At 42.4% G+C, this 17925-nt stretch overlaps 1 protein-coding gene across 1 annotated transcript; it reads left to right on the top strand.

The window, feature by feature from the left end:
* The first annotated feature begins 1619 nt into the window (after window positions 1-1619).
* On the top strand, window positions 1620-14251 carry LOC119654627 (proteasome-associated protein ECM29 homolog). The gene is made up of 18 exons (XM_038060099.1): window positions 1620-1684; window positions 1896-2026; window positions 2081-2313; window positions 2377-2526; window positions 2615-2708; window positions 2768-3171; window positions 3239-3703; window positions 3763-4042; window positions 4102-4279; window positions 7845-8207; window positions 8275-8780; window positions 8836-8950; window positions 9010-9193; window positions 9959-10666; window positions 10723-10945; window positions 11076-11192; window positions 11260-12445; window positions 13924-14251. Exons 1-18 carry the CDS (start codon window positions 1660-1662, stop codon window positions 14127-14129), a joined length of 5568 nt encoding a protein of 1855 aa, XP_037916027.1. The 5' UTR covers window positions 1620-1659; the 3' UTR covers window positions 14130-14251.
* The last annotated feature ends 3674 nt before the right edge of the window (window positions 14252-17925 follow it).

The following is a 17925-nucleotide window of genomic DNA, read 5'->3' as shown; positions in this document are numbered from 1 at the left end:
GTAAACTGCAGATAAATGGAACAAAAAAAAAAGTAGATAGCATTGAATATTGTTTGCTGAACTGAAGGGAACTTATTATACTGATTTTAATTTCTCCCGGGAAAATATGTATGATTAAAGTAATTATGAATTGTATCTAAAATGTTTTGGCTCTAGCCCTCATATCATCTGGCCCCACATGAAACAGAAGGGAAGATGGGCCCAGTCGTCGCGTAGATGTCCGAATCGACTCAGAACTGATTCTTCTCCGTCTATTCCTAGCGCGTTATGTTATTTTTTATGAGTTAGTCTCCTCCCTTATTAGGCCGTTTGGCACTTTTGCTCCTTTGGGAATGAAATCTTCTTTGGTATCACTCCGTCACGAGATTTCACGTCTCTCATAAAGTAGTTTACCCCGGGTGGGTTTAGTTTTGTTGACTCCTGAGTCCAAGCACGTGATAAAATCTCTGTGTCCTGACAGGGAGGTAATATGAGAGAACTAAGAACGCCGGCCCACATCTCACCGAACTTCTAGCATTCGGGTTAGCTACAGCACGTGTCGTCCGGCTCCATATATTATCTTGCGCAGTGGGTGTTCATGATTGGTAAACCTGTTAGGGTGCCAAGATGATGATCCGCTGAACTCTCATCGTAACAATTTCGGATTTTATTGCTGCTCAAAGTGGGAACTTTGCCTATTTTTTAGCGTTCATAATTCAATGGACAGATCCTGCAAATAAAACTTTTTCCTAGTAAAGATACAGGAAATGGTTGTGGATTTTTTAGTTTTTGTAAATTATATTTTAATCGTAATTTATTGGAAGCACATCAGTTCGCATCCATATATTCTTGAGCTATCATAACTGTTATAATGATTTGGACTTCTTTCTCCAAATGTCCCCGGCTCTGGCTCGAGTCAGGCTGCGGACACTGGGTAAACCATTCTTTGGGGACCTCAGTGAGATTTCTAGTTACAGGGTCGGAGAGCTGCTTTCCTTCGTGAATGCTACGGGCTGGCTCTGAAGATCCGAGCCAGCTGGACTCCGCTTCCCTGTTCCTATAACAACAGTCACGGTCTTAGGAGTTTGTGGCATCAAAACGGCGCACCAAAGCGCTAATTGGGCTCCTCGGAGCGGCCACTGATACCTACCCTACCCTACCTTCTCCAAATGTATTCTACTTCTTTTTCTTTTTTTTCTTCAGCCTCTGTTCCTTTCACAAGCTTGGTCGGCTCTTCGTGATCGGTTTTATCATTTGAGTCTATCAAATGCCTGACCTGGATGCAGTCGCGAGGCTTTTAAATCCCCATCCAGCGTATCAACCCTCCGTTGCTTCGTCCTGCCTTTTGGTCGGTTATCATCGACTTCGATGTTCAGACCAATCTTGGCGAGTGAACTCTCGTTAGCGCGAATTACGTGATCATACCATCGAAGACGCTTCTTTCGCAATTTTTTCACGAAAGGTGCAACATTATAATTTAAAATTGCACTGACATAAGTTCAAGGCGCATATTCATCGAGAGGAATATCTCATGTCCTATTAACGCATTTTTATTTTATAATACTAACCGTTTTTCAAAATTTCAGTTCAACGACTCGGTTTACATGGCATTTCCATCACATGCGATAGTGAAGTAAGTATAAAAAACGAATGTCAAAATAGAGAGTTAAGCAAAACAAAATGTCATCGTCTATCGAAGAAATTGGTAAATTCGTTGAATTTTGTGGAGTTTTTAAGCTTATTGACACAATCAGTGATTTGAACAATCAAATATAAGTGCGATGGCTGTTGCGTTCGCATAATTCTGCCAAAAAACAATGTTTCAAAGGCTTTGTTTCCGATGCTTACTAAGCTTCAACTCCATTTTATCTTTTTGTGGAAAATCATTTAATAATATGCGATTCCTTCAATTTTAGAATTGCTCGAGCGAGTTTTGCTGCGTCTTGGAAATGCGGATACAGACGAAAAACTGGAGGCCGCCGTAGGCAAATTTCTTACGCCGGTACTTTTGAAAATAACCTCACCGCATGAAAATGTCCGAGCTAAGGTAAACTAATTCAGTTGGGATGGCCGTTGAAATACTTTGGAGCATTTGTTGTAGGTGATGGAAGTCCTTACCCATCTAAATAAGCGCTTGAAGTCTCGACCATTGGTCCAGATCCCAGTTGATTTGTTACTCGACCAGTATTTGGCATCTGATTCCTCATTCCTGCACAATTTCTCCATAATTTACATAACAATGGGTTTTCCCCGGTTACCTCTTGAGAAGCAAACGGAGCTGGCCCCGAAGCTTCTTAACTGTGTGGAGAAAAGCCCGGATTCACATCAGGATAAGTATGTTGGGGTACACAGTTAATGAGATCTTATCTAACAATCTTTGCTTCTATTCCCGTGCAGAATTCTTCTGTTGATATTGCCTTTGTTGGGAGAAGTGAAATTGCCCGTGGATGTAGCTGAAAGGAAATCGATATTCGGTTTGGAAGAGAAAATGGCCACAAAGAAGTTGCTTCTAGGGCTCATTCAGGACGTATTATTACTACCTTACGGGTAAGCAAAATGCGTTGAATGTTGGGTTCAGTTTCTCTAAATTATAAGTGCGGAACGTTTAATCCAACTTTGGTATTTACTTTATTAGTGTTACGCAGGATGCCGAACTACCGCCAGGTTTCAGTATAAGCTCGTTCAAACGAATTATTGCCAATAATTGGAAGGCAGAAGAACTCGAACAGGTAATTCATTTATCATACCAAAAAGAAAAGGATGCTCACTTCATTTCATTCTTTTCCAGTTAAAAAAAGGCATTGTTCGATTTATTTGCAGTGGAGCACTTCCGGATCTTGATATTTTCATCCTGCTTGTGTTGGCTTCTTCCGACACACGTTTCAGCGTGGCAACGCCAGCGATAGCAGAGCTTAGTAAGGTTTGCACTTCCTTGGATTTTTCCGACCCACAGGTTACGGCTCCACTTTACAACCTTTTCTCCGGCAATGGCTCTAAAGTGGCCGAGAAGAAAACCACTCCGTGCAGTGCACGAGTTCGACAAAAATTACTTCAATATTTAATCAGGGGTCGTGGAAAGGGTATCAACGCGGTGAAGGGTATTCAAGTAATATTTGAAGGGTTATTTGGCGAGAATACGAATCAAAAATGCAAGGTGCTATCCTTACAATTCTGTGAAGTCCTGACAAAAGAGTAAGTGCTGTTTGTGTAGCGTTGTAATGAATTGATTCAAAGACGAGGTGATTAATTTTACTTCTAGGGGACCTAAGGAAATTGTGACACGTGTGTCCAAAGTGATTCTAACCGGCTTGTCCAAGCTTATTGGGAAAGAAACCAGTGAAAGTATTGAAGTCCAAAACGCAGCATACTCTGCCATGGCTCAATTGACTCGAGTTTGTCCCGAAGTTGTGAACCAAGATTTGAAAATTGTCGTTTCTTACTTCAATAACTTGACTACCGCGCCACAGGAATTGCATACTTCGATACGTGAAGCCCTAATTGCAATGGCGCCAGCGTTCGCATGGAATCATAATGCAATGGAGACTGAATCGAGCACGGAATTTGTATTGAACTCACAGCAAAATTTACTATTGGCTATGCTTTCAGACAATGCGGAGGTGAAATCGCAAATTGTGCAGAACGTTACGAGTTTCTTTTTAATGACATGTTTCCCTGATTATTTCGCCCCTGCAAGGTTCCTATTATTATTGATAGCTGGGGAAAAGTAAGTTGAAAATTCGTAAAATATTTAGCTGGGTAAACGCTCTACAATGTTTGTTTTAGATCATCCGCTTTGCATGAAAGTGTTACATCCTATTTGTATGGTGTCTCAAAAAAAGACCACATTAATTATAATATGATCTCCTCCGTGGACAACCCTGTAACAGAAAATGGTGACGATTATAATAAGCTTTCATCGGAAGAACGACGTGTTACTTTGCCAGGCTTCAAAGAAATGGTGAATTATGTTTCGGAAATGGCGAAAAAACGGTTGGCGAATTCAACTCAGAAATTTATTATTGGCAAAACTGTCTTGCCGTTTCATCCAAATGTTTATTGTGAGGTAAAAAACGCGCATGTGTTGAAGATTGTAGATTGCTTTTAATACATTTCTGTTCTTAGATTTTGGATTACTTACGTCTGTGCTTGTGGTACTCAGCAGGAGCCCGCAGCCGTCCTGGAGATGAAAAATGCATTAACATGTTTAGGGATTACATCACGGCAAACTATACAAGTAGTGAGGATAATGAGATTGCTAAGTATTTGCAATTGGTGAAGACCTCAGTTGAAGCAAAACGAGGTAAGTGCACAAACCACAATAAGTAAAATAGGCAAAATTAAACAAGTTTCCAGCTATGGCATTTCCTCCTACGGCCTCCTGTGGCCAACGAAATTCAGTAACACCCAAAATTGCTAGTTTGCAATTTTAACAAACGCAGATCTTTACCCGTAATTATCTCAGCCTTCAACTCAAGCATGCCATTACTCGGCGACTTGGTTTTCTTTAAACATCTTCAAACTGAAAATTTTTTGTTTGGAATGAGTTGTCCTGAGCCCACCATCTACTTGATGGTGGGCTCCACTTGTTCGAGAAGCAACTTACTCCTTCCGTTAAGTGCGCGGACTACTCTGTTCGTGGGCGAGCGCCCAGTACTTTCAAAAATTATATTTGGCTTTAACGGTTTCGATCGCAAGGCAGAGGCGATCTCATCAGACGCTGCCTGCCCTGCGATCGAAACCGCCAAATATAATCTTCAAACTTTTAAACAAAAAGACTTCCCTTATAAATGAAATTAAGAATGAGTTGGAGTCAAAAGAGAGATAATCAATTGCAATATGAATGGCAATTTTGTAGCAAGGTCTGTAATGACTGGGTGGCCATGATGACCATAGTCCATAGTAATGATCTCCAAACTTCGGGATGGCCAGGACCCAAGATTCCTTTGATAAGTGAATTAGTGGAAGATATATTTCTTCAGCCCCCATCTTCTTTTTTTTGTGTCGAATAGAAATACAGTGATGTGAAAAATTATAAACTCAAACACATATCGTCGGTTTAATTTGCAAAACGGCGAACTCCATTTTAACAAAATGTACAGGAACGGCAAAAACATAATATTTCAAGTTGCAGTTATGTCTATAAGGCACTATTCTGGTACGCTTTGTAAAGTATACTTTTGGACTTTTCCTAATAAGTTATTTATTTATTTTTCCTTTAATAGACGAATTTCGTACAGAAACAAGGAGTTGGCTGATTTGCATTCTGCCAATATTAATACGAATATACGGAGTTAGCTTATTTTCTCCAACAATTGAAAAAAAGAATCAAGTACAAGTGCACGCACAAATTCAATTCAAAATTCAAGTAAATCTTCTTTTTCTTCAGCCTTTGTCCCGTCCACGGGGTCAGCTCGTCGTGATCGGTTTCGCCATTTGGCTCTATCAAATGCCTGATCTGGATGCTATCTTGAGGCTTTTAAATCCCCATCCAGCGTATCAAGCCACCGTTGTTTTAGCCTTTTTTTCGGTCGCTTACCATCGACTTCGATGTTCAGGCCAATCTTGGCAAGTGAATTCTCGTTAGCGCAATTTGCGTGCCCATACCATCGGAGACGCCTCTCTCCCAATTTTTCCACGATCGATGCAACCACCTTACGATCGCGGATATCGTCATTCCGGATGTGATCAAAACGTGTCACATCACTAGTTCAACGCAACATCTTCGTCTCCATTACCGCAAGACGCCGTCCATTGTCTTTATAGTCGGCCAACACTCGGAATCATAGAGGGCGGCAGGACGGACGACGTTGCGGTAAATTTTAGATTTGAGACGTTCGTTGATACGTCGATCACAAAGAACACCAGTTGTGGAACGCCACTTCATCCAGATTGCGTTAATGCGTGAAGCAATTTCATAACGCAGTTCTCCATTGACTGATAGCGTTGACCCGAGGTATTTAAATTGTTCAGTTCTGGGCAGATCACTGCCGCTGACAGTGATTGTGCCTGTTTCGTGGGGATCGGTCGTCAAAAATTCAGTTTTGTTGTCAAGAATGCGTTCAAAAATCTTCATGGTATGGGAAAGTAACCGGATCGGATGGTAATTTGAACATTCTGCTGGACTACCTTTCTTTTTCCATATTGGAACAGTGGCACTTTCTTGCCAGCCAGATGGTGTTCTTCTTTCCTGAATAACCCGATTAAAGAATTCATTGAACCACAGTGTTGGGTCCCAGCTCTTCGGTTTCCAGAGCTCAGATGCGATGTCGTCAGGTCCTGTGACCTTCTCCGATTTCATTCGTTTTATTGAATCTTGGACTTCAGTGCCGCTGACACGAGAGTCCTTGGGGTTTTACGTGAGTATCAGTCTCGTGGACTTAATCCCACAGTCTTCTTAAGACCAGAATTGATTTTGTGACCACAATCAGAGCCTCGCCGCAGCAAGCAATGACGGTACCAGTCTATACCGAGTGCATGGCTCAGCATTCATACTGGTGGATGCAGGACCTATCAAATCTCTACCGAACTAAGGAGTACGGCACCCATGTTGAAACGCAACACCACGTTGAGACCCGAAGATCTCTGTTCGCTGAATACAACCACAACCCTCATGAAGCTCCCACTAGGGGGCCAACCGCAAACAACCGAGCTTGACGCACATACAACAGGAATTCTCCTGAAGTATGTGAGTCCAGGGGCTATCCCGGTTCCCATGGTACCAGTATAAACCTGGTAAGGTTTCGTGACTATTGCCACTTGAGATGAGTGCCCATGCAGCGTCTTCCGGTGCCACCACTATGGAGGTTCTCCTCGGTCACTTGGTTCTGGTTCAGCCAGCAGGGCTGCCGCCCCATCTTCCTCCCCTTCACTTCTGAACACCAGTTGCTCCAAATGTCAGCAATAATTGTGGAAGTAGGGGATGAGTAAATTCTTCAGTTGAAATCTGCTCGAAGTATTCTTGCCGTCTATCCGTTGCGGCTCGACGGTTGGTAAGCAAAGTACCGTTTTTGTCATTAACACAACAGAAGTGTTCGATATCCTGTGTACGTTCGTTACGGCTTTTGGCAAGTCGATACAAATCTCTCTCGCCATCCCGAGTGTTCAGTTTATCGTAAAGATTTTTGTAATGGTCTGCTCGGGTGGCAGCGACTGCTTTCTTTGCTTCCCGGTTGGCATTCTTATAAATTTGCCAATTGGCGCGAGTTTTATCGTCGAGAAATTTGTGGTAGAGGCGTTTCTTTTCACGGATCTTCATTTCAACATCGTCATTGCAAAGCCAAGTATCTCGGTTGATGTACCGCTTACCTGGCCTGGTGACCCCGAGGGTTGCAGAGGCCGCTTTGTGAATCGTGTCTTTCATTTGGTTCCACGATTCTTTCACATTCGTAATAGTTGGTAATCGTGTGAGTGAGATCATTTCTTCTTTGTTCTCACGAAATCGCCACCATTTAATGCGCCGCGGTCCAATGCGTTCCTCAGGCTGTTTTATCGTTGGCTTAATTCGTAGGACGGCAATCAACGGCCAATGTTGAGGTGCGATCGTCTCATAGGGAACGGCTTTGTAATCAGTGACAATGGTAAAATATCGGCGTCTTATGAGAATATATTCGCATTGCGTTTTACGAGTTTTATGAGTGTCCGCAAAATCGATTATACCCTCGTCACCCTGATTGAACCCTTTCCCCCATGACACCTGTTACCGTCTGCCTTTTCACCCACATGACCATAAAGGTCGCCGGCAATGATAATATAGTCGTCAGCAGGCACGTTACAAGTCTTTCCATCGAGAAGTTACCAGAAGGCATATTTCTTAATAATCTTTGTCTGTTTATTCATCAACCTTCTTTTCTTTTTTAAATTTTTAGAGGACACCAATTTGCTTTGCTTGTATGATCTTCTCAACGCAGTCCCAGAGCTAATCACAAAAAATCAAGTAGATCTCTTGGAACCGTTGGCTGTTTCCCTCAAGGATGTATCAGAAACACTGCGTATATCAGTTGCCCAAGTGTATGGCATTGTTTTAGCCTATGGATTATCAGATGATGATTTCAATCGAGCAATAACGGAAATGATTGATTCTATGACACATAAATCGCTTGAAAATCGTCATGGTATCATTTTAGTTTTGGGTCATGCATTCAGTATGAAAATTCGATCATTCAAAGGATCAAAGTCGTTGAAATACTTTCAGGAGTGGAAAGAGTTCATTAAATGCTTGCAATTAACAGGTATGCATGATATTGTAGGTCTTTTTTTGTTAATAAATTCTACAGGTGTATGTTACAATGATTTCAGTTCCTTTGCTTGTCGAATCACAACCGCTTCTTGTATCGGCCGCTATTAAGAGTATATCGTTCATTGGAAAGGTTGCTGAACTGCCTGAATTTGAAGTTGTACTGCATAAGAAAACATCGGAGGAAGCAATGGAAGTAGAAGAGATCTCATTGTCTGCCAAGGATCTTGTCTTTGAAACGGTATTCGCCATGGTGGGTAACTCTAGCGTTCGAGCTAGAATTCGTGAAGATGCTGCAACGTGTTTAGGCAATATAGCCATTGGAGACGGGAAGCATTTTACAAAAAAGAATCTAGAGAAATTTTTAACATTGATAAAAGTCTCGAAGGATGCTGCATTGAATATTGCGATTGCTCAAGCAATTGTGTTTACTATAAAAGGCTACGATGTGAACATTGGACCTCCAGAGGATGATTTCCAGAATCAGTATTGCAACGATGAGACCTTAGAGTGGTTTTTAACTACCGTAATAAAGCATGTGCCAGATGTCAATCCACATTCTCGACAGGTAACCATTTTTTTTTCAGTAGAAAATAATGAAAGTTAAAATATAATTTTGCTAGGCTTGCGGTGTTTGGTTACTTGCCATTGTGAAAAATACTGCCGACAGGAATCCCGTGATAACGAAAAAGCAATTGCTGCAATTTGCATTTACTGAACTTCTTTCCGATGATAGCGGTATGGATAGAATATTGGTAGATATATCTTGAGATGATTATATATTTCTTCCAAAATAGAGTTCGTTCAGGATGTAGCGTCGCGAGGCTTGGGACTTGTCTATTCGATTTCTGATCCAAACAGTCAGAATGATTTGGCTAATTCGTTGCTTGACCAACTGATTGGTGGTAGGCAACAAGCCAAAAAAGTTGATGAAAATACCGAACTTTTTGCCGAGGGTGTTCTGGGAAAAACTCCTACAGGGTAAGCTTAGTAATATTGTTTATCTGAGTGTAATTATGCGGTGTTTCCAGCGATGAAAACTTTTTTTTTCTTTTTCGCTGGTGTAGATATTTATTCTTGCAAATATCGATATTTCGGGAACCACTTGTTCCCTTCATCAGTGCTAACAAGTCCAAGGACTTGTTTCCAATATTTCGGGAACCACTTGTTAGCACTGATGAAGGGAGCAAGTGGTTCCCGAAATATCGGTTTTTGCAAGAATAAATATCTACACCAGCGAAAAAGAAAAAGTTATTATTTCAAATTAGTAATATTGGTTGAATGTCAGGCGATGACGACTTTACGGTTTCTTAGCAGGGCAGAGGCAGATCGTCAGATGCTGCCTCACTTGTGCCCTGGGAGCAGCGTGACCGAAGCGTCTTGCAGATGTTAAGGGCTCCTTTATATAATTCGCAGAACACAACATGACTACTAATTATATTGAGCGCAAATCCACCATATTGACCAGAGCTGAAAATATTGTTTTTTTTTTTTTGAGAATTGTCGGGTCCTAAGTCCGTAAAGCCGTCATCGCCTGACATTTTTTTAAAGTTTTTATGCTAAGCCCTAAACGAGCGGTCCGTGGACCAAAAAAAGAGGGAGTAAGTTGATCTCCATTTGGTCCGGTCCGGCATTAAGTTGATGCGGACTTAGGACACCACAATTCTAAAAAAAAAAAGAGTACCACTTTTGAAATCAAGTGTCAAAAATGGAGTGTCCCACTTATAAATCTCCTTCTATTCTCAGAGGAAATATTACTACCTACAAGGAATTGTGTGGCTTAGCATCTGACCTTAACAAACCCGAAATGATTTATCAGTTCATGCAATTAGCAAATCATAATGCCAAGTGGAACAGCAAGCTTGGTGCCGCTTTCGGTTTGAAATCGATTTCGAAAGAAGCAAAAATTGAAATGCAACCGTACTTGGGAAAAATTGTACCGCGTCTTTACCGCTATAAATACGATCCTACCCCCAAAATCCAGAATTCAATGATATCAATTTGGGACTCGGTTGTAAGTGACTCAAAGGAAATTGTGGAATTGTATTACTGGGACATTCTGAAGGAGCTAATTGTAAACATGACGGACAATGAATGGCGAAACCGGATCGCGTGCTGTTTGGCAGTTCGAGACTTACTTAAACGACCAAATGGACTTAGATTAAGATCAGAAGAAACTGGTAATAAAGAAAGCACTGCAGAGAGAATGGAGACTGACGAGGTCCCAGAGCCTGAATTAAAGGAATTATGGTCACAGTTGTTCAGAGTGATGGATGATTTTCACGAAGGAACTAGATTAGCTGCCGAAGGGACAGCGAAAGCTTTAAGCAAAATTTGTGTTGCGGCGGCGTCCAGCAACCATGGAAAGTCAGGAATGGCTGTTGCTAGTTCAATCTTACCATTGTTCCTAAATGACGGGGTTACACATACAGTAGCGGAAATTCGTCGTTTAAGGTTTGCTAAACCAAAAAAATTTCCAACTATTCGCTATAAAACTTTAATATTTGCAGTATAAAAACGATATCAGAACTGATTGATTCATCTGGGTCACTCATAACGCCACATTTACCATCTCTGATTCCTTGCCTTTTACGAGCAACAGGGGAACTAGAAACACCAAAGCTATCGTATCTTTCAAACCGTATGAGCGGAGAAAGTGAAGCTCAAGAAGCTGTAGACTCGATTCGAGCGGAAGCTGCTAAATCCCATCATACCATGGAGACCATAGCGAAGGTAAATATTTTAAAATAGTCATGAGATGTGACTCGAATACTGAAGTCTCCAGAATTGAACGTTACATTTGTTTTTCATAATTTTCTCAAGTGAAAATGTTTGTAAAATGCGATTTATCTTTGAATTCCAGTGTGTGCGTCACATCGATTACGAGTGTTTGCAGAAAATGACGCCGGCAGTCTTGGAATTAGTGAAGACCACTGTTATCTTAGGCACGAAGATCGCTTGTGCCCATTTCTTTTGCCTTGTGAGAAAGAAAATTTCACTATTTTTGCTTAATAACATCAAACAATGCTTTTTATTTTTCTTGATAGATATCTACACGATTGGGAAAGGAAATGACGCCGTTAGTAGGCAAATATCTAGCAGCCTGTTTAGTCGGACTCAAGGATAAAAACCCAACAGTTCGAAAATACTACGCTAGCGCCATTGGACATTTGGCTGGAATAGCCAAAGAGCAGTCTGTGAAAAATTTGATTAACATATTATCTGATCTCTACGCTGAAGACCCTTCGAACAAGGGTGTCCCATTAGTCATTCAATCAATTAACAAAAGGCACCATGAACTGTTGAAAGATTATGTGGAAAATATTATTCCGTTGATATTCTTTGCTATGCATGAAGAGGTAAACGATGACAACAAAGCAACTGTAGAACTCTGGAAGGAATTGTGGCTTGATATTAGTCCAGGTGATGCAGGTATACGAATGAATCTAAGCTCTATTGTGCCAGTTGTTGAAAAGGCTTTGGAAGATTCAAGTTGGGTTCGAAAAACTCAGGGGGGAAACGCGTTGAATACAATTGCAACGCGGCTCGGTAATAATTTAGAAGAAAAGTATCGTCTGGAACTACTAAATTTACTGATTAGTACTATTCCGGGACGAACTTTCCAAGGCAAAGAAAGACTGCTTCAAGCCATTGCAAGTCTTTGTAAAGGTCTCAATCGTGAGGATCCAATTTGTTCGAAGATCATTGATATTGTTATGAAAGAATGTCGTAAAGAGGAGCCGCAATATCGGACGCACGCTCTGAAAGCAATCGGTGACATATTGGAAGAACTGCAAGCTGATCGATTTGAAGAAGTATACAACATGGTGTGGTATCTACTTGATAAGAAAACGTTGAAAACCGATTCGAATGACGATGAGGATATGTCTGATATAACAACAGATGAACGTGCAAGACGGGCAAATATCTTTAATAAACTTAAGGAAACAGTTTGCGAAACAATTGGCAAATCCTGGCCGAAAAATTCAGTTGAAACGCAACAGAAATATCAACAATTGTTCGTGGAACGTTGTGCCAATTGTTTGAAGGACAGCACACGTCAGGTGCAAATTAGCTTGTTAGTTGCTTTAGGAAAGTACGTTGACCGATTGAAAATACTGGAAATTGAAATATCAGACAATGTGGAGAAAAAACTAAGGACTGATTTGGATAGGGCGACTATTATCGATCAAATTTGTAATCAAATTTTAACAGCCATCTTTTATGCTTCAGGTAAGTACCGGACATATTAGGTTGTTGCACACGAAATGGCCGGTTTGGCAGTAAAATTTGAAACGACTGTAAAGCTTACAAAAATTTGCTTAATTAATGAAAATAGGTGCCAGTCGATTCAAAACACTTCTCCCAGCGAAATAAAAGAGCATGTATGCGAGCTTCGTAGAAGTCCAATTTTCGGATGTGTGATAAACTCGTCGAAGGCAATTTTGACGGCCTCTTCATTGTTTTTCCGCCAACAAATAATAATAATAATGGTTGGCGCAACAATCCAAATGGATCAGGGCCTTGAAGTGTGTTAGAGCACTTCATTCAAGACTGTAACGGTACACTACAGAATACTGTAGGAGACAATGTGGTCAGCATTGCGCTCGCCCGAGATTATTACCCTGATTTGACTCAGGTACTCATTCACAGCTGAGTCGACTGGTATCCGACGTCAAGTCACGATACAAATCCCCCAAAAATAATCCAAATGCTTAAAAAAGTGGCAGTCGGTTGGCGAAAGGTCCAGCTAATATGGTGGATGAGGCAGAGTCTCATACTGCAATTCGTTCAACTGTTGAACCGTTGTTTTGGATTCATGAGGTCGTGCATTGTCGTGGAGGAGTATCACATCATCTCTGTTGACTAATCTCGACCGTTAAATACTCAATTTTTGGTGCATTTCCTCTAGTTTGGCACAGTATTTCTGTGCATTTATCGTTTCTCCAGGTGCCAGAAAAAGAATAGTGGATAACTCCAGCTGTAGACCACCAGACAGTCACCATAACCTCCTTCGGATGAAGGCTCGGTTTCAGCATATGCTTCGGTGGCTCATCAGCATCTAGCCATTGTGCTTATCGGGGACGATTGTCGTATGATATCCACTTTTCATCACACGCCACTATTCTGTGCGAAAAGGGATCGTTTCTGTTGCGGGAGAGTAATGAACTGCAAATTTCCATTCGAAGCGCCATGTTTTGCTCCGTAAGGGCATGCGGAACCCATTTGTCGAGCTTTTCACCTTTCGAAGTTGTTGCAAGTGCCGGGAAATTGTTGAATAGTGTACGCCCAGTTTCTCTGCAATGTCTCTCACTGACGTGTGTCGGATTCAACTGGCAAACGCAGCTCGTCGTTATCAATCGATGGCCCTAGATGTCCACGTAGCTCACTTTAAAGGTTTACGTCGCTTGACCGGAATTTTTCGAACCACCGCCGTGTGGTTCGTTCGTTTACCGTATCAGCTCCAAATGCGCTGTTAATATTCCTGGTCACCTCCGCTGGTTTGTGACCGAGTTTGAACTCATACTGAAAATCAGATCAAATGTAGGAGTATTTATACTTCATTATCCGACACCAACAGCGCCAACTGGTGATGGTTTGATACAGCAAAATCGCACCTCATTTCCAAATCGGCCATTTCATATGCAACGACCTAATATTTTGTAAAATTTATGAAATCAATAATGTGTAATTTCCCTTTCAATTTGTAGGCCTACCACATACGGGACTTAAAAAAGAATCATTGAATATAATTTTGCTACTTATAAAAAGGTTAGCTGGTGAGGACAACAAAGTGCACCTAAAAAAGGTTAAGACTTCCTTTGAAGCAAATTTGCATATTTTCGAAAAGGATTCATCGCCTGAAGTTCGTTGCCGTATTAAGGACATTGAAGAAAAATTGAGTAAAATCCAGTGATGATCCAGAGCGACTTTCAATCGTCTCTGTCCGATTAACCATAACCATCTTTGTAATCTCGTAACATATAACAACTAGTTGTGTCCATGTCCTACGTAGAATAAATGCCATCTGATTTTGAACTTGTTGTTTGATATCCTGCTTTCTTGGTAATACGACGTAAATACGATATTTTTCCCAGAATGCTACTTATGCTTGGGTTGAAAGTTTAGGTTATTTCGAGAGGTGGCGTGAGTTCCTCAGAATATCTAGCGAAATTTAAGTAGGGGAGACCGGGGATAGTTGGCATTTGATTTATAGATATCAACGAACGTCCCAAGTCTCAAATCTAAAATTTACCGCAATTTCGTCCGTCCTGTCGCCTTCTACCGTTCTGAGTGTTGGCCGACTATAAATAACAATGAACGGCGTCTTGCGGTAATGGAGACGAAGATGTTGCGTTGGGCGAGTGGCGTGACACGTTTTCATCACATCCGAAATGAGGATATCCGCGATCGTTATGGGGTTGCCACGATCGTGGAAAAATTGCGAGAGAGAGGTCACGCAATTCGCGCTAACGAGAATTCATTTGCCAAGATTGGTTTAACCTCGCTTGTGAACGGAACAAAGGCTGAAGAAAAAGAAGACTATGATACTATAAATTTCTGTACACCAAAAAATATTTTCCCGAAGGTCTCCAACAGTGCCAGCTAACCCCAGGAGTGGCGCAAGTTGGCATGTCTGACGGTTAGACTCCTTTCTTGGCCTTGGTTTTGGTAATGGACATACTTCTTCAGGTATTACAAAATGTGTAGACGTTGAAGCTGCAAGAAGAAGATCATTTACTGATATCAGTAAAAGATGAAGGCAGAAATTCAGAATCATCGAATATGTCTGGGTTGAAAGGACATATTCCACTGACACGAAATCCTGCAGTTATGTTGAAATGGGGTCAAAACAAGTGGGAATGCAATGTTTACTATTGACGGAATATGATAAACAGTCAGTTGTATGTCCTGGATTGTTCGTTAATATATTTTTTGAGCGGCCCGAAAACACTCCTGTCCAAAGGATGTAACTTATGGCTGCAATGCGGAGGAAATGATAAAATTACAACCCCGTTCCCTTTGAGCCAATCAAGATCCTCAATGGATAAGTGTGAATTGTGTTTACCATAGAGAAGAAGAACTTGTTTCTCTTTCGAACATCTCGTAAAATGAATGAAATGTTTTACAAACTTTATAAAATTAGTCTCCATCATCCAACCTGATTGGTTACCATCTCCATTTGAGCCAGGTGGTGCACTTTAGAGAAAGTGTTCTTCGAACTTAATCCTTGGAAAAATAAAGAAAGGGGGAATCGTAGTACCTCCCGCTGAAATGCATGCTGCAAGAGTCACCAGACATCCTCTTTCAGCTGAGGTTATACGTCCTATTTGCTTGAATACTTTTCGTGCAGCAACTCTGTCTGGTTTTTGTACTGTTGTGATTCCTGTCTCGCCAACGTTGTATATATTTTCAAGCTCAAATTTATGTTTATCTAATACAGATTTTATTAAAATAAAAATTCTTGAAACATTTGTTCTGTTAAAACTTGTAGCTCTCGCCAAACTGGTTGTTTTCAGAGTGCGCAGGGATAAACCGATGTTTATCTTTGCGTACTCTTCTTCATGAAGTTATGAAACCAATCCGATCCAGTTACCCTGTTTACTCCTGGGGTATTTTCGTCAAATTTGCTTTCGCATACTGATAGGCAAATTTCCTCACCTCTTTCGATGAAAGCCCAAAGTACACATCTGCAGCCGATTTTAAATATTCAGACAACAGCAACTCTTGTCCTGGTGTAAATACCCGTAGGGAGAAGCATAACATAATATGGTAGATTACTCAACTGCGAAATCACAATAAACCCAACAGGGCAACGGGGATCACTCCCCCGATCACCATCACAGCCGGTTCGGAGACAGTGCGATAAGCAGACGCCACTCGTAAATCTCCCCCCCACTTTGCACTTGAGCAAGGCGTTTCCGGTACACATCCTTGTCAAGGGCATCAGCCCATACCTCCGCATTATAGAGCAGCACCAACTGCGTTGCTCCCATAAGGAGACGTCTCCTGGTAGATATAGGGCCCCCGACATTCGCCATTAGCCGACTCAAGGCCGCGACTCCAGCTGCTGCCCTGTCCGCTGCTGCTTTGATTTGCTCGAAGAAGCTCTTTTTCGAGTTGAGCATTAAACCAAGGTATTTACCTGCTGGCTTTGACTCTATAGTCAAATCGCCGATCGATATCGGACGCAGGATCGGGATTCTCCTTCTGGTCAAGATGACTACTTCGGTTTTTTTCCAGCGCAAGGCTGAAACCGTGAGCAGTTATCCATCCGCTTATCCGCCGCATCAGTATGACAGGTCTGCTTTGCGTCTGTTCAACACTGCGTCCAGCAACAAGTGTCGCAACGTCGTCTGCATAACCGACCAGGCGCGACTCTTCTGGCATATCGAGTCTCAGCAGACTATCATAGGAAGCGTTTCAGAGGTCCGGCCCTAGAATGGATCCCTGTGCTACTCCCGACGTGATTTCCATCCTTCTCTGGCCCTCTAGCGTCTCATAGAGCAGGGAGCAGTATAAAAGCTACGAGCCCGGTTCTCGCCGCCATTTGCAGAATCCGTTTCCCTCTGAAGTCTGACCATTCAACGGCCTTGGCATTAAAATCACTGCCTACCAGGATTCGTCCCTCCGTGCTCGAAACGGCGTCCTCCAGAGCATCAAGCCGGCGTCGAAAGACTGGCCTCGTCTCGTTCGGCGTCAGGTAAACGCTAAAAACGTTATCCCTAAACATTACCCAGACAAACCCGTTCCCTCGGCCTTCGGCAAGAACACAAAGTCGAACGTCGTCTCGGACCCGATAAGTCGAGATGCCATGAGGACGGGTCCTTGTTTCGGTATTGCTCGCTAATCAGCACTAGATCAGCATTTACTTCTGCAGCCAACTGTGCTAGCAACTGATGAGCGGTTGCACTCCGGTGCATGTTAATTTGTAAAATGCGTATCATGCTGTTCGCACCCTCGCCCTCTCCAATTCTGCTCTAAAGATCGGACACCGTCCCGAGCCCGCAGTGTGTGCGACGCTCTCACCAGGCGTGCCACGATCCCTGCAGGGAACGCAACTCTTGCTTTCATTGCAGGTCTTCGTTTGATGACCCACTTGGCCGCATCTCCGGCATGCTGTCATCCTGTCCGGACCCTTGCTGATGTGTGTCCATAGTCCACACACTTGTAGAACTTGGTGGGGACTATCCGCATTCGCACCCTGCATACTACCCATCCGAATTTTGATTCTCCCGCTGCTAAGGAGTTTCCTCGCATATTGCTCGGGGACTTCCACCACGGCGAGCTTTTGACCTCGAACATTTACAGAGGTGATACCTTCCCGGGTATTGGTTATCTCTGGACATTCACGCTTTAGCGCCTCCTCTACTTCGACCTTTTCTGTGAGGCAATCAAGATCCCGGATTTCTAGACAGCACATGGACTTTAGGCTAGAAACAAAAGCGTTTTCCCCCAATAGCTCCTTGACCGCTTCGCAGAATGTACTCTTGTTAGTCGTCTTTGGGCCCAGTTCGACGAGAACTCCGCCACTCCTCGTTTTCTGTATGGAAGACACCTCTGCTCCGTTGTTTCCGTTTGGGTTTCCGTTTGCCATCACGGCCCTTGCCAGGATGATGCCGAACGTAGGTGGAAAAAAAACCGTGTAGCAGGCTGCTGATAGCTGGGGTCGTGCGGTCCATATTGATCTACGAGTCGCCTGTGTGGGCGAA

The sequence above is a fragment of the Hermetia illucens genome, chromosome 4 (assembly GCF_905115235.1).
Source record: "Hermetia illucens chromosome 4, iHerIll2.2.curated.20191125, whole genome shotgun sequence".
NCBI classification, from domain to species: domain Eukaryota; kingdom Metazoa; phylum Arthropoda; class Insecta; order Diptera; family Stratiomyidae; genus Hermetia; species Hermetia illucens.
This window is presented reverse-complemented; position numbering and strand designations above follow the sequence as displayed.

Bases quoted from the DNA above. Each gene is read 5' to 3' on its own strand.
- LOC119654627 (XM_038060099.1), top strand. From the start codon at position 1,660: ATGTCATCGTCTATCGAAGAAATTG. The intron at 8,208-8,274 runs GTATGCATGATA...CAATGATTTCAG, and splicing joins TAAATGCTTGCAATTAACAG to TTCCTTTGCTTGTCGAATCA. The intron at 12,446-13,923 runs GTAAGTACCGGA...TTCAATTTGTAG, and splicing joins AGCCATCTTTTATGCTTCAG to GCCTACCACATACGGGACTT.